The 16,366-nt window shown below is 39.9% G+C and overlaps 1 protein-coding gene and 1 long non-coding RNA gene across 2 annotated transcripts; both read left to right on the top strand.

Moving 5' to 3' along the window:
- Positions 1-497: 497 nt before the first annotated feature.
- COXFA4 (cytochrome c oxidase associated subunit FA4) lies at positions 498-4,116 on the top strand. Its single transcript, XM_075143675.1, has 4 exons — positions 498-702; positions 1,424-1,512; positions 1,848-1,908; positions 3,896-4,116. The coding sequence occupies exons 1-4, from the start codon at positions 661-663 to the stop codon at positions 3,950-3,952; spliced, it is 249 nt and encodes an 82-aa protein (XP_074999776.1). The 5' UTR covers positions 498-660; the 3' UTR covers positions 3,953-4,116.
- A 4,977-nt stretch (positions 4,117-9,093) lies between these two features.
- LOC142079452 (uncharacterized) lies at positions 9,094-13,562 on the top strand. Its single transcript, XR_012672674.1, has 3 exons — positions 9,094-10,007; positions 10,653-10,811; positions 12,689-13,562. It is a non-coding gene; the product is annotated as an uncharacterized LOC142079452 (long non-coding RNA).
- The last annotated feature ends 2,804 nt before the right edge of the window (positions 13,563-16,366 follow it).

Raw genomic sequence — 16,366 nt, forward strand, 5'->3', positions numbered from 1 at the left:
GGTTTGCCTCGCAGAGGGGAAGGCGAAGGCGGGTGTACCCCCGCGCACCCACACCCAAAGCAGTCCCGCTACCGCAGAGGGGAGGGCAGGCGCCTATGGGGAAGGCTCCGGCGGCTTCTGGCCCCCGTCCGCCTGGCAGAGGCTCGAAGGCGGTGTGAGGGGAAAGCGCCGGGCAGGGGAGGGGAGGGGAGGGGAGGCGGGCGGCCCTCAACAGCCGGCGGCTGGAGGCTCCCCGCGCCCCGCCAGCACCCGCTGCCCTTAGCGCAGGCGCTGCCCGCACCGCTCTCAGCAGCGGGCGGGGCGAGGCGGCGTTGGCGCCTGCTCGGCTCCCCGCCGCGGAGCGGGTCCGGGGTGCCCCGGCAGGTGCCTGCTCCCCAAGCTACGCTGCCGGTTGCCCGGCCGGGGGCCGCGCTAAGCCGGGAGGCGCGAGGCCCGGGGCGCTCGGCGGTGTCAGCGCGGGGCGCCGCGGCGGGGCGCCGGCCGGGGGTGCCGCGGCAGAGGGCGAACAGGCAAACGCCGGAGCTGCTACATCCGGGCTGCGGCGGCGGGCACCTGCCGCGCCGGGGGCCTCGGGTGACATTGGGCCTCGGCAGCTGAAGGGGGAGAACGGGCTCGGGAGCCTGGTAGGGAGCGAGACCTTCGCCTGCGCCCGCTGCCGCCATGTTCCGCGTCATGGTCAGCCACGCCAAGAAGCACCCCAGCGTGAGTACCCGGCGGCAGTGCCCCGGCGGCGCGGGGGCTGCCGCGCCCCGGCCCCGGCCCCGGCCCCGGCCCCGGCCCCGGCCCCGGCGGGCCGCCGCCCCTTCCCTGCGCCCTCCTCTGCTAGGGGTCACCCCGGCCCCGCCGGTTGCCCCCCTCCCGCTCTTTCGTCTCCTTTCCCTCTGGATGCCTGGCCCCTCGGGTGGGCCGGGACTGACAGCGTGCGGGCAGCCCGGGGCTGATCGGCGAGACACGGTCAGGTCCCCGTTTTCCTCGGGCATGTGCGGGCCCTTCTCATGCTGCAGCAGCAAGGCTCAAGGTGGCTCTCCCGTTCTTCTTGCTCATCTTTTTCTCGACACCCCCCCACTCCCGTTTTCTTACTTTATGATCAGGGGTACAGATGGTAGGGGCTGTTTTGGGCAGTGGAGGGACTGACGTTTGTTTCTCAGAAACAACTGTTACGGGTTATGCTGTTACGGGACGTTTGGTTGTTGTGCATGTAGCAGTATTTTTTTCATGTCTGCCTCTTCCTAGCCATTAGTTCCTCTCTGACCCCAGTCTTGCACTCATAAGAACCTTATGTCAAGGTTTCAGAGAGCCACGCGTTATGGCTCAAAGTCTGTGAGCTTGTTCTTTGGTTTGTCATTGCTGTAGTCAGAAATGCTGTGTAATAATACTCTTTTGTTACATTGTGGTATGACGTTTAATTTTTTTGTTGTTCTAGTTGATCCCTCTGTTTTTGATCATTGGATCTGGAGGCGTTGGCGCAGCCCTGTATCTCATGCGTTTGGCAGTGTTCAACCCTGATGTCTGGTATGTATAAAATAATTCATAGCACCCAGTCCTCTTGCTGCGTATATTAAAGTAACCTTCACTGCCTTGGTCTTTATGTTTCTGGAGGCCTTAATGTCTTGCTCCAGTATCACTGGCACTAGGTGTGTGGACATTTCCTTCATTTGGAGACTTGTTTGTTTACCATATGATACTTGGAGACTGCTGACAAAGGACTGTGTCTTTTTCTGTGGAAACTTAGCTGGATGGGAGACTCTCCATGGCTTAATAACCACAGTACACATACAAATTTTATTTATTTTGAAGGTAATGTGATTCTCTTAATATGTTCTCATATCTTGCATTTCTCTCAATAGCTGGGACAAGAAAAATAATCCAGAACCTTGGAACAAACTATCTCCCAGTGACCAGTACAAGGTAAAATGAAAAATACAGATTTTTAGGAAACATAATATCAAAGGTGTAACCTACTGCTTTAGGATGTTTGAGTACATTGGAAAGTAGGTGAATGAGTGATGTATTTCCTCTGCTGTGCAACATTTGTTTGTCTCTAGAACTCGGAGCAGAGAGTGCTGAGTCTTAAAACTTCCTAGAGTTGGTTGATAATGGGGTGAAAGGGGTCTATATGGAAGCAGTCATATATATTGCACTGTAAGAAAAAGAGGAATTACATGCAAGAGGGAGAATATACTAGCTCATAATACTCAGAAATAAACTACAGAGAGAAGGACAAAACCTTGTAAGTTCTGAACTAAAGCTTCCTCAGCTCTAAACTGTTGGCCTTTACTCACGAGAAGCAAAGCAGGAAAATGTCAGTGTTTAACATAAACGCTAATTCAGTTCTGCAGTTGATTGTTTGAAAACAAAACAATTGTCTGTAAGGAACTGGATGCAATAGAAATGTTCTTTAAGTAATATTCGAGTTCATTGAACTAATGAGGAAGCATGCAAAGATCTGTAAAATATTTGGTAATGTACAGAAGTCATGTTTTTATCATGTTTTACTAAAGTGGTATTTTAGTAGATTCATGTTAAGAAAATTTTAAGATTATTCTCAAACTGCTAAAAAAGCAAACCTACTATTTTTCAAAGCTAGTGTCTGTTCAGTAACATATCTTACTATTCCAATCATTGAAATAAACAAAAAAAAAACACTCAAAATAAAATACGTTGCAGTTCCCTTAAAGATCCAGGAAGAACATAATACTTTGTTTTCATTGCTGCTTCTGGAATGTTGCTGTTTCTTAAATATCTAAGAGGCAAATTCAACATAGTGCGCAGCGCAAATTCTTTTAAAGAGTGCATGCCTTATGTGGCATTCCCCTTCTGTCTTAGCATGCAAACACAACTGCAGGGTTTACCATATTTGGGTGTGTGTATCACTGGGGATTTTTTTCCAAATTTGCACTGTGGGAGATGGAAAGGCAGATACTCTAAATTGAGGATGACTAGTAAAAAGCTCTGATAAAATAAGTATTAGCTTTTGATGAAATCATTTTTCTTCTGTAAACTTCTCTTTGTCGTATCAATTTAGTCTTCCCAAAGAAAAGAGTCGAAGACCTGATCATTACTGTAGGAGTTGCACAGAAAGCTGTAGTTTGAATGTGCTGTAGGCTGTTCTGTTTTCTCTGAGGAAGTTAAAAAAAAGTAATCTGGGCATACTAAAAATAATCAGGCTAATAGATAAATATTTCTTACTTTTTTTTCTTTTAATTTTAAGAAAAACTATAGCATCACATGCTTGATGTCAAGTCAGGATGGGATGCCAAAATATGCTTTTAGTCTGTAAATTCATTGTCCTCAGTGACTATTTGGGCTGTTTTGAATTGCTTGTAATGGGCCTCAACTTTATTAATATAAACTGAGAGTGTGAAAGGATCTGGTTTTACTTTCCTTCCTCCTTGTCATACCTTGCAGTTCTAGATGCAGCTACTTAAACCAAACTTGACTTTTTCAGCACTGCTCTAAATGTTCCCTTGTGACACTATCTGTTCACATACACCACGCTTTGTGCCACTTGGCACGCTGGGTGTTGCCTTTGGTATACAAAAGCACATAGAATTTGGGCAAAAAGGATAAACTCGGCAGTACTGTAAGAACTTCCTGTGAATGGACTTTTAATTCTGGGGATTAAAGAAGAGAGACTGTGGATTTTCTCTAGTTGTAGGCATGAGCACTGCCTTATTTAAAATGAAGAGCTTCTAATACTGTATGCAGAATGAAGATAATATTAAAAAGTTACTACTCTTCAAAGTATTTATTTATTTATTATTGTCTAGTGTACAGACTCAAACTATGATCTCAGTTTCCTGATGTGAGTTCAAATGATGCATGGTTTTTAGTAAATACCATGGAAAATGGATAGTCCAGCTTCTTACTCATTTTTTTCCCCTCTTTTTCCTAGTTTTACTCGGTTAATGTAGACTACAGTAAACTGAAAAAGGACCGTCCTGACTTCTGAACCACACACTCATCTCCATAAGCTGCACAGAAAGGTCTTCCGGAAGACATCCGCACAATTGTCATGCTTAATCATCCAGGAAATAATCAAACTTGCCTCACGCTGCACTTGGTCTTGTGTTTGAAAGTGTTTTGATGAGGCTTAATAAATATCTGAAACTTGAAGTGTTTACTCTTTACTCTAATTTTGCAAAATGAGAATATCCTCCTATTAACAGTTTATTGTATGATCAGTCAAATAGTAAGCAAAAGCCAATTCATGTTTGATCAACAAGAAAGCAAAGTTGTCTTGATGGGCTTTATACTTAGTCTGTTGACTTTATAGAAATAATTGCATGTTCATGCAGTATACCAGACTGCAAGAACTTGAAAGCACGTGTTTACAGGTGTGTATATATTTTTTTTTTTTTTAATTGCATCTGAATTTTTCTACTTGCCACTTCAAGAAGTTTTGGTAGCAGACAAGTCAGTGCTAACAAGTCATTGTTCAGCAGGGAGGCAACAGATGTAGCCATATGTTGCTGGAGGGAAGGGGAAAAAAAAAAGGCCAAGCTCTCTGCAAAAGGTTTCGTTTCTTTTCTTTCTTTTTTTTTTTTTTTTAAGTCTTAAGCAGTTTGTTAATAAACAAGAAGACAAACTTTAAATATTTAAAAAATAAAATTTTAGGAACATATTCAAGATTTCCTGTGGATCATGCTTTTAAGGAAGAGAACCACACAGTAAGCAAAACAGGGTATGGGATTCGAGGAAATAATTAGATTTTCAGGTAAGATCAAAAATATCTTTCAGCAAGGGCAAATTCTCATACTTCAGTGCTTGGCTGAGTCTTGCTATAGGAAGACAAAAAATAAGTATCTTTGCAAGTCTGTAACTTGCCGTAAGTTCTTCTTTGTGCTTTTCTGTGAACATCTGGTATTTCCCTGGATAAGGGATATCATTCTGGACTATCTGACAGAGTACAGCTGTTCCTGTCTTGACCCGTTTCAGTCCACTTAAAGTGGACTCTCAGAATGTAGATAACCATAGCTGCAGTTATAAATAATAAGGGTAGATTCGAAGAAACTGAGCAGCAGGAACTTTCATTGGAGCAGAAAAACTATTCTGTGGTAATTGACTGCAAAATAACAAATATTTGCAAAGACTTCATATTTTAGATGGAAAAATTTTATAGGTAAACTGGATGTGGTTTTTTTGGTAGCAGTTCAGATTATCTTCCTTTTCATTATATACGAAAATGGTGGATTTACTTGCAGTTTTCACTGGCTTGTTTGAGAGGCTTTCATGGAGTTTGAAGAAGAAAATGAGTGTTACGACAGAGATGATGTTTACAGTGGTTGGCAAAGTCTGTGAGCATCCTTGGGGACTGTGGTTGCTATCTGAATCCAAATATTTTTAGGAAGTAGAACATTCTGTTGCAACACTTTTCATTCTTCAGTTTGAAAAGTAGGTCATGAAAAAATGGGAAGCATTCTTGTAACTTTACTAGTTCTTAGTCCTTTTGGATTTTACTGATCCTGCCATGGTCTTCCAATGCAAAATGTTTCTTTGGACATTAAGATTAAAGACCAATATCCAGGAAGTAAACCTGATTCTTAGTAAGGTGAGACAAGGGTGTTCCCTTTGGTCACAGCTGAAGAGGATATAGCCTCATGTACTTTTTAATAAAAGCACTTAAGATAAACTAAATAGTCTGCCCTTGACATATTTCAAAACATATTTAACAAGTACTTAAGCTATTTAAAGCTTTAAATATGGGTTGAGTAGGAAACAAAAAGGCAATTCATTCCATGCTGCTTTCTCTTTCCTCATAGTAGCATACCTGCTGCTGAAAATATACAAAACTTTAAGTCTTTTAAGTTAAACGCTGTTATCCTGAGGGGGCACTTGCTCCTTTTTTGGGGGGTATGCTTCTGTCCTATTTTAAATGGTAACAGACAATAGTCACCATTACCTGCCAAACTTAAAACTAATAAACGTGATAAGAATTTTGTTTCTTCCTCAATCTTTAATGCTTGAAATATTCAGTAACTGAAAAATGCTACATAATTTCCAAAAAGAAACTGAGTCAAATTGAGAGGGAGAGAAGGGCAACGAAGCTGGTGAAGGGCCTGGAGCACAAGTCTTATGAGGAGCGGCTGAGGGAACTGGGGTTGTTTAGCCTGGAGAAGAGGAGGCTGAGGGGAGACCTCATCGCGCTCTACAACTACCTGAAAGGAGGTTGTAGCGAGGTGGGTGTTCGTCTCTTCTCCCAAGTAACTAGCGATAGGACGAGAGGAAATGGCCTCAAGTTGTGCCAAGGGAGGTTTAGGCTGGACGTTAGGAGAAATTTCTTTACTGAAAAAGAGTGGTCAGGCCTTGGAACAGACTGCCCAGGGAAGTGGTTGAGTCCCCATCCCTGGAGGTATTTAAAAGACGTGTAGATGAGGCGCTTAGGGACATGGTTTAGTGGGCATGGTGGTGTTGGGTTGACGGTTGGACTTGATGGTCTTAGAGGTCTTTTCCAACCTTAATGATTCTATGATTCTAAATGAAGAATGCTGCATATTTTGTGTGACTTACCAGCTCAACCTATAACACATTATTTTCATACAAACATCCTGTGCTATTTTTTGGCTCCATGGGACGAATTTCTCACTGCAGATGTTTTTCTTATTGTTGAACCCTTGCACCTATAGAGACTTAAGGCCACACTACCTACTGTAAGTCTGTCTTACATTATTCTGTGGGCAGAAATTAAGCACTTGCTTAAATCTTCAGCTTTGGGACACAGAAGCATTGGAATTCACCAATTTTATTGGTAGTATGACACTGTGTTCTTCAAATCCCTAAAAGAAAAATGCCACAATTTTGATATTTTATAATTAACTTATGGGTTGATAGATCTATCCTAATAATTCAGTTCTGTGATCTGTTACTATTTCCTCCGTAGTTTGGTTTTTTTATGATTTTTGGTTTTTTTTTTTTAAACATACAAATGCACTTTGTTAGTCCCTGGTTCCTTTTTTTGTTATTTCATATATTGTTTTTATTCTCTAAATTCCAGTCCTGCAAGGCCTTAAATTCCTGCTTACCTTTTTCCACTGTGAGTTTTCCTTAGGGGACAGAGGAACCACTTATTCTATGTAAAACCAAAGCACGTGTTTGGCCTTAGTTTATAACTGCTTGGTAGCAGTCTGTCAGTATCCAGCACATTTCTTTGCATTTTGGTAGTGTACTCTTTCTGAAGGAGAACAATTTTCACAGCTCGGCAATATTCTGTCTGCATTAAAATATTCCACCATCTTCTTTAAAGCTTCTACCTTTAAAGCTTCTTCTTTAAAGCCATCTTCTACCTCTTTCTTCTTCATGAAGTCAAAGATGGTATTGCCTGAAGACAGCATGAAGAAACGATTGCAGTTTGGATTTTTAGGATTCTAGCTTTTAATGTTCATCTTTGGCTATTAACTTTTATGAAACAACTAAATCCCATCATTAATAGGAAAACTGAGGTCCTTCATTAATATTGTGGCATTTTGCTTGAGCAGAAGTCATGTGTTGTCTGAAAGAGACTGATATTCTGCTGTCTTATGTTTCGATTAAGATTGATGCAGCTGCTACGTTCCAGTTTGTGGAAGATTTGTTTGTTATTTTTACAACACAGCATTGTGCCTGCCACCGTTGGATTTCTGTTAACGCAGTCATTCTACACCTTATCAGTGATCCTGATATGCAGCAGGGTGATCAAATCTGAAATTAATTCTGCCCACCTAGGATAGAAAGAACTGCAGGTTTCCATAGTTTTTGCACGTGAACACATACTCCATGCAGCATCTTGTAATGTATTTCCTTTGGTTGTATTTTTAGTATAGCCAGTAAGTAGGATTTATGTTATTTGCCTGCCGTAGGGAAAGTTCCTCATGAGTATAAAATACCTAACTGCCTCTAAGAAATTAGAAGGGTGTGTCTGATATTAAAAGAATAGTTTAAATTTTGCATAGGATTTTTAGCCAAATGTCATCTGCGGAAATATATTTCAGAGCTGTTTTCAAGCTCTGCTTTACCTTTAAAGATCGTTTGGTGTGTGACTATTGAATGACCTTTAAAACTAAGCAAATGTATGTTTAATGCTGATTGGACTGTAAAACTTTGCCAGAAAGAAAGGTTGAAAAGTTATTACAGGAATTGTAAGAAGGTATTTAGAACAGAAAATTAGTTATTGAAAAAAATTAGATATGTGCAAGTGCACACAAAGTTGTTGTTTCTACTCATCGCCCAGCCTTACTATGAAAGCAACTGTATGAGCTAGAAAACCCTTTCTCCAGGACAAAGTGAAGCACAGCAGGTGTATGAGAACTCCAAAAAATAGGTGTTCACTTGCATCATTGCCACAGCAGTTTTTTTATATTACTTCGTAGAAAAGCTTACTCTTCGGTCCTCTCTTTTGAAATCCAGAAGTTGGTTGACTTCATGCTTTCACGATTTCGTGATCCATCCACTTTTCCTTAGAAGTGGTCACATCGGTATTTAGTTATGAGAAGTTCCTATGAAGCTCAAATTGTTTCATCTCCTCCTCTGACCTCTAAGCTTCTTCAGAGTGTCTCTGGATACCGCTATGATGGCATGTTTCCCAAATGTGTGTTAAGTCTGGTGCCATCCGCCTTGGATGGACTTTGGGTTTTTTTTAATCATTTCAAAATATTATTATCTATGGTTGGTAAGGCTTAACACTTTCTTAGTAAGAATGACATGAGCCAGTACAAGACAAGAAAATAGACACCCCTGCCATTCTTGAGAAGCAAATCTATTTTCAGCATCCAGAGTAACATTTATCTAAACCAGAAAAGTATTCTACATTTTTTCCTTTTTCTCCTTTTTTAAAGTTTCACGTAAATGAAACTAAAAAGTAATTTTTTAGACTTTCTAAGCTAAAGTTATTCTCACAGTTACCACCCGAAGAGCCTATGAAGTCACTACACTTTGACTTGCTCAATTTTTTTTCTATTTTCTTTTCAGTCAGAATCAGTATCACTTTAGGTAATGTGCAATGAGAACTTAGTTATGCAAGTCAAGGCAGGACCAAAACTTTTGATAGTTTGCTATCAGTGCTTACCTGACATTCATTTGCTACTTGAACTGATACAAGACTGGCATGTGGAATTCCTGCAAGAGACAGCGAGTTCTGAAGATGATCAGAAAATAGTTTATTAACACATAGCAATGCATACATTACAAAGGAGAATAGAAATTCTGCTGGTAATATTCATGACTACTGGCAATGCTTTATAACTTAGACACCTCAAATAATATTTCTAGGGTCATTAATTTGAATTACTTTGGACAAAATAATGCACTACGCCATTTACAGTTCATCACTGTAATGTAAAGACAACTTTTTTAGTAGAACTGCACAAGGCATAACCCAATAGACAAATTTATAGACTTGTTTTTTTTCACATTGGAAGTAAACTAACTATGAACATGAAATGTTTTCTAATTTTAGTTTCCTTACTGCAGGCAAATGAAACAAACTGCTGAGAAGGTAATGAAAACAGATTACTTAATGGTGAAAAATCTGACTGCCATTCTTTCTCTACCAGTGGTGCCACTGCTGGAATTTAATGGGGTGGCACCAGTGTGTCTGAATGAAGACTTTGGTCCTAGCTGTTTAAAAATAGGGTTGAATCTAATAAGATTTCCTCAGTACTGATAAAATCTTTTCTTTTTTCTTTTTTTTTTTTTTTTTGCTAGATTGAGAGCAGGAAAATAGCAGAACTCATCATCATCAACAGGAAGAAAACGGAATTTCATCCCAATTTTAAACTTCCTGCTCTAGTACCATTTACATCTCATGACAGTCTGTGGGATTTTGATAGAGTGTTAAGGGGATAATTTGCTTCAGATGTTGTTCTTATCTTCATGATGTGTCAAACAGATTTAACTTCCTAGCATTTTGGAAGCTTAGGGGAGGAAAATTCATCCCTGCAATAGAGACAGTGTGCTTAAAATGACCAGGGAACACTGAAATGGTTTTCTGCATGTGCAAATCATCTCTCTCCCTTCCCTTTATAAAAGCCCAGGTAAGTTCAGAAATTATTCCAGAAAAAAAGGAATACTATATGTGTGATGGAATAGGCAGGAGGAGTTATATCAGTATTTACGTCAATTACAAGAAGTTCTTGTGCAAGAGTTTTCTCTGTTTGTGTCAATCAATTTCTACATGTATTTGACAAATGCAAAAGTTGTTCATTACATGTACCGTGACTGTTTGGCCTATTAGGATGCAGTGAGAATTAGGTTGAGAGTAAAAACAAAAGCATGATATTCCAATGGGTTTAAATTATTATTCAAAATAAAAAAGCAATAGCAGAATAAATGCAGAAGGAGGGCTGGTGCACCATGTTCTGAATTTAGACTACTAATGACAAGTTTGTATTGGTGCAATAGTGTGAAATAAAAATAAAAGCAAGTTTATGATTCATTTTGAAAATATTATCCTTTCTTTCTACATAGCCTCATAACGGCATTCTTTAAAGATTAACATTTCTAAAATACTCAAATAATGTAAAATGTGTGTATGAATCATGTGTCGACTGTATGTATTTTAATTTGGTATGCTTTCTCTTAATGATTTCAGTGTCAGTAACCGTTTCTATTAGTTTGATCGTAGTATTTTATATCACCTACGTTATTGTACCTGAACACAACTTGTCTTAAACCTTCAGACAGGAAAAGGGTTTCACAAGATCTTCCATCTTAAATCTAATTTTATTCTCATGTGTGAAAATTAAATGCCTGCATCACTGGAAAGAGTTGTTCAGCAAATTGTTATTCAGCATTGGAGAAGGGACCCCGTCCCTTCTTCTGTAATGGAGTGTAACAAGGTAAGCAGTTGAATATATCTCTCTGCAGAATAAGGAGAGCCAAAATTTCCAAGAGCTGTTTTATACTGGTGGCACCATGTCAAAATATGAAATAACTCTTTGTCATGGATGGATGGACAGGTAGTGAAGAACCACCACTCGACCTGCTCTTCACCCTGGCAATTGTCTGGTTTATCAATCCCTGGCAGAGGGGAATAAGGTCAGGAGTTGACTAATGGCCCAGATTATAACAACTGTGTCTTTAAAGGTGATCTAGACTGCCTGACAATATTTACATGGTGAGGATAAAAAAGATGACTCAAACCTTACCTGTTTCCCATTTCAAATCAAATCTTTCACAGTTGGCCTGGTAGCTCGAGTAAAGATTAGTCAAGTTATTACAAATTCTACAATTTAATAACCTGAGCTTGAGCTGATAATGAACAGAGGAAAACAGACAAAATTAAAATACGATCCTCAAATTTACAGTATCTTGCCAAAGAAATATTTCCACCACGGGGGACAGCATGAGGTGACCAGGCAGGTAGATTTGATTTATATAGCACATAGCAATAGACCTCCTAATCCCGAAGCCTAGCTGCTTGCCCCAGCAGTCAAATGAGTCATGTAGCTGCATTCACCGGCTCATGGAGCTTAAACAGTACGCTTCAGAAACAGTGGAGCTCTTCTGGATGAAGCTTAATATTCCATTATCTACCTGTGTGCACATCAAACGCAAAATAAACAGTCGGGTAGTGTATCTTAAATTCTACTTGGATGTATTTTGCTGTGTTTCTCAGTCATTACAGAGAGCTTTTATGGGAAAGAAAAATGAGCTTTTTGAGACCCCAGAAAGAGAGATTTGTTACATCCAAAGCAAGGAGAATGGAGAGACGGAAACAAGTGGCCTACTCACTCAGGCATAGGAAAGCAGAGGATGTAAAATGTGCAGTGGAAGCGAAATGAATTCCTCCATTACAAATTATTGTCACAGGGAAATGTTTTTGTACATGAATTTTGACATAGAAAATTGGATGGATTTTTTGTTTGTTTGTATCTTGCATTTATTGAAAATGAAAAAAAAGCTCAGTGACAGCAGTATATAAATGTGTATAGATATGTTGCCTAAGGTCTCCATTTTTCTTGTCTTCAGTCTTTATTCTCTTATCCTTTCCTCAGCTAGATAGCCAGGGTTTCTGCTTACTAGCCTGAGAAATCCTCTTCACTCATGTATCTTCTGCTTGTCAGGAGCTTTCGTTCTGTTAGGCTATGCTATTTCCTGACATGTTAGAATCACTGGCTACTTTTGTGTTAAAAAGAAATAGAAATGGGTTTTCCCATCAACATTTCATTACAGCTGTGACACTAGCTTTTCAAGTAAGCAGGAAAGTTAAGTGATCCAAGTAGAACTTCGTAGATTTTGCAATAGAAAACTGCCTTGATACAAAAATATCTACCAACAAACTGAGGATCATTGGTGGAAGCCTGACCTCTCTGAAAAAAAGGGATATCATGCTGGCCACAACAATATCTGAAAAAGGAAACTCACTGAGAATTATTAGCTGTTTGAAGATTGTATGAGAATGTGATTTGGTACCTTAAAACCAAAATAAGTTAGTGCCATATACATGAAGAAGAGAATAAAAATGTATTTGACTTAAAAATGCATCTGTAAAGGACACAAAGGTATTTGTATTCTGTATTTTTTTGTTTTCTACTGAAATACTATTTATACCAAGTAGGGATATGAGATCGTTGTAGATTCAGAAGTGAGGTTGTGCTGGTTTTGGCTGGGATAGAGTTAATTTTATTCATGGTAGCTAGTATGGGGCTATGTTTTGGATTTGTGCTGAAAACAGTGTTGATAACACAGGGATGTTTTTGTCATTGCTGAGCAGGGCTTACTCAGAGTCAAGGCCTTTTCTGCTCCTCACCCCATCCCACCAGCGAGCAGGCTGGGGGTGCACAAGAAGTTGAGAGGGGACATGGCTGGGACAGCTGACCCCAACTGACCAAAGGGATATTCCATACCATATGACGTCATGCTCAGCGTATAAAGCTGGGGGAAGGAGAAGGAAGAGGGGGGACGTTCGGAGTGATGGCGTTTGTCTTCCCAAGTAATCGTTACGTGTGATGGAGCCCTGCTTTCCTGGAGATGGCTGAACACCTGCCTGCCGATGGGAAGCAGTGAATGAATTCCTTGTTTTGCTTTGCTTGTGTGCACTTTTGCTTTACCTATTAAACTGTCTTTATCTCAACCCATGAGTTTTCTCACTTTTACTCTTCCGATTCTCTCCCCCATCCCCCCATGGGGGAGTGAGCGAGCGGCTGGGTGGGGCTGAGCTGCCGGCTGGGCTTAAACCACAACAGCGGTATACGATGTTACTTGCTTCTAACCAGTTTTGTGTAATATTGTACAAGGACTGATACAAAACCTGTTGAAATTAAAAGAGAGTTCCCCATCAGCTACAGCAGGCTTTGTATTAAGAGCCTATTGACTATTTTAGGGTCAGGGAGGAAGGACGAAGCACAAACATCTGGGGAGAAATTTTCATGCCACTGTAGTCAAAAGGAGTTTTGCAATTGCTTTGAATGAGACCAACGTTGCGCTTTAGGACTGGATTTTCAGTTGTAGAGATGGTTCACAAAAGCTGCTTTACCAATCCAAGGTGTCCAAGATGACTTTTCGTGCTACTTTGTATATTTACTCTTTTGTACCTGCATACAAATAGATTTAACTTTAACAAGGCCAGTTTTTGCATAATCTTTTGACTCAACTCCATTAATTCTGTAGAATGAATACTATTTTGGATTTTATATCTAATTCCTAAGCCAAATAAACTTTGCTCTTTTTAAGCAATCTTGACTATATTAATTTTCTTAGGACTAATTAGTGCATGCAACTTCCAACAGAGAAGAAAAATTAACTTCTGATTTCTGGTGAGAGGTGTGCTTGGATGTTCTGGCTAACGCTGTCAGTTAAGAGACCCTACGGTTTGCTTTCAAGTATGCCCTAAGCCTTAAGGAAACCTATTCAGCAAAATGCTGTACTCCGCAGCAGTATGCCTTTGGGCAAAGAAGCCTATTTTTTCACACTAGTAGCAGACTAGCCACGTGAGCATAGCATACTGCATCTGCCCAGGCTAGCAGAGCTACCTAATGCTGCCATAAGGCTGCTGGTCCCCAGGCCAGCTTGTTAAGAGCTATCTCAATCATTGCTGTGCAGCACTGCCCTCTGCCTTGTGAATTTATGCAGACTAGAACACACTTAATGATTTTAAAGGGCAAGAATGAAGGACTTAGACTGTTTCTATGATTTTTTTTTTTGATTGGAAGGAAAAAAAGCCATGGGATTTCTTTTTTTTTGTGTTTGCACACTAAAAAATACAGGACGAAGAATGTACATTATACATAAGAAGGGATTTTTGTACAGCTGTGAGTATAAAGTACTTTCTACTAAGGTATGTACACATAAAACATGTCCTATATATAGATATAGTATACACAAATGAAATATTTTTGAATATTTGCACTTCAGGTGATGTGTTACTTATTAATATGGTGTCATGCATGCAGCCGCTACAGAGCACTCATCTCCCGTGGCATTTAAATGGCATATGCTCTTGTCTCCTTCATGAGCATGGTACATCCTTTTGCCGCTGAATCCGTACAGGGACGCCAGTTCTTAAAAGAGAGGCAGTCACGTTGGGCGAGCAGCAGGCAGGATTTCTAGGGCTGAGCTCTGCGTCGCCAGGGTTGGAAGCGGACACCGAACGGTGCGCTGCGCCAACCCTCCAAGCCCTTCCAGCTGCACTCACATCTGCGCATCATTAGAGCAGCGGAGGCTACTGCAGGCACCCAGTGGTTGTTTGTGAACAGCCCTCTTACCATTTTACTGCCTGGAAAGGAAAATTTCTCTTTATTTTCTCTCCACTGGGTTCCCAGGTGTGTGAGGTGCTACAGCAGTGGTTACGCTCGTAATGCACATCAGGCAATAAGCCGATTTCTTAGCTTGTTTTAATATTCCATGTTTGTATCCCAGCATGCTTGAAAAGCAAACCTTGCTGGTGTTTATATTTGTTTCTCTGTTCTTCCATAAAGTTTATGATTTTCTAAGTAAAGGAGGACTCTTTACCAACACTCTTTCAAATATAGCATTGCTATTTTGTTGAAATGTCTTTGGTCTTGCTTTAAAAGGTGCTTCCTTGAGAACTGATCTATTTCACACAAAATTTTGGTGTGTGGTGATGTTGTAAATGGCAGAGCTTTATTATGAAATCTTGGCTTCTTTCAGTTAATATTTACTACAAACACTTGATGCAGGCATAAGCTTGGTTTAGTCTATCTATCCAAATACTATGGAGATTTTACTTAATAGTAAAAAGGCATCTATTTGGGTATTTAGAAGTTTAACAAGTGTAATAAAAATAAGCATCATCATATTCAGTGCACTTGTATGACTTATTTTTACCCACATTTAAAATTGAAAGGGTTTGTATTGTGGCTAAAAATTAGAGGTAAAACCTTGGACGTACTGAATGCAATGAGAATTTACTGTTGATTTAAATAGATCCAAGATTTCTTTTGGAGTTATTTAGAAATCATTAGTGGAAGCTTTTGCAAACTGAACTAGTGTTTGCTTAATTCTTGTGTTTTCAGCAGAGAAGCATATTTATGAAACATGCATGAGATGTCTGGTTCTTGGCAGGAAGCACCCTGGCTGCTTTTTGCTGCAAAGCATCTCAGCCTTGGCAGAATAGGAGTAACAAGCTTTAAACAGATTAATAGTTTATCTGATTCAGTGATCATCTTGCTTTAGGATAGAGTTAAAACCATCAGAATCCTTTTCTTGATCTTACTCAGAAAGCATTCACTGAGAAGTGAGAAAGCTGCATTTAGTGCAGATGTGCTGTCACTGAAATTAATGCTTTTGGGTGTTACTGTGATTTATTCTAGGGTAGGTAGGTAGCCCTGTTTTTGCTAATAAGTATATATAGAATATATAAGTGATGATTTGTCTTGCGATAGCTTTTGAATGCAATAAAATATTACAAACAAGAACTTTGAAATCCTGCTTTTTTATCATTATCCTTTTTTTGTTTGGTTGGTTAGGGTTTTTTAGTTTTTATATTCAGGGATATGGCCTGTTTAAGAAACAGTGACACATGCAGTCTAGAGGGAAATGATCAATTGTGAGAATCTCTATTTTTTGTACAAATTTTTTATTTGGTAGGTAGTCTCTGAATACTCAGTGGTCCTTGAGATCAAAGAGTTAGAGGATACATCTCTTTTTTAACTGCTAAATTCTCCTGAATTTCCCTCCCTTTTATGTAGTATACTATGCAGTTTTAGAAATTCCACACTCCACCAGCAGCTATAAATCTTTATCCCTGTGTTTATTCTAATCTGATTATTCAAAGACTCAATTTTAAACATTTGCACTATGATAGCTCCAGGATCCAGTAGATACTCCTAATACTAGACTGGCCTTTCCTAAAAAATATGCAGTCTGAATAAATAAGATAGAAAGGAGCTGGAGAAAGAGTACATGTTAATCTATAAATACAAAAATAAAA

This window comes from Calonectris borealis, chromosome 2 (genome assembly GCF_964195595.1).
Source record: "Calonectris borealis chromosome 2, bCalBor7.hap1.2, whole genome shotgun sequence".
Classification (NCBI taxonomy): Eukaryota; Metazoa; Chordata; class Aves; order Procellariiformes; family Procellariidae; genus Calonectris; species Calonectris borealis.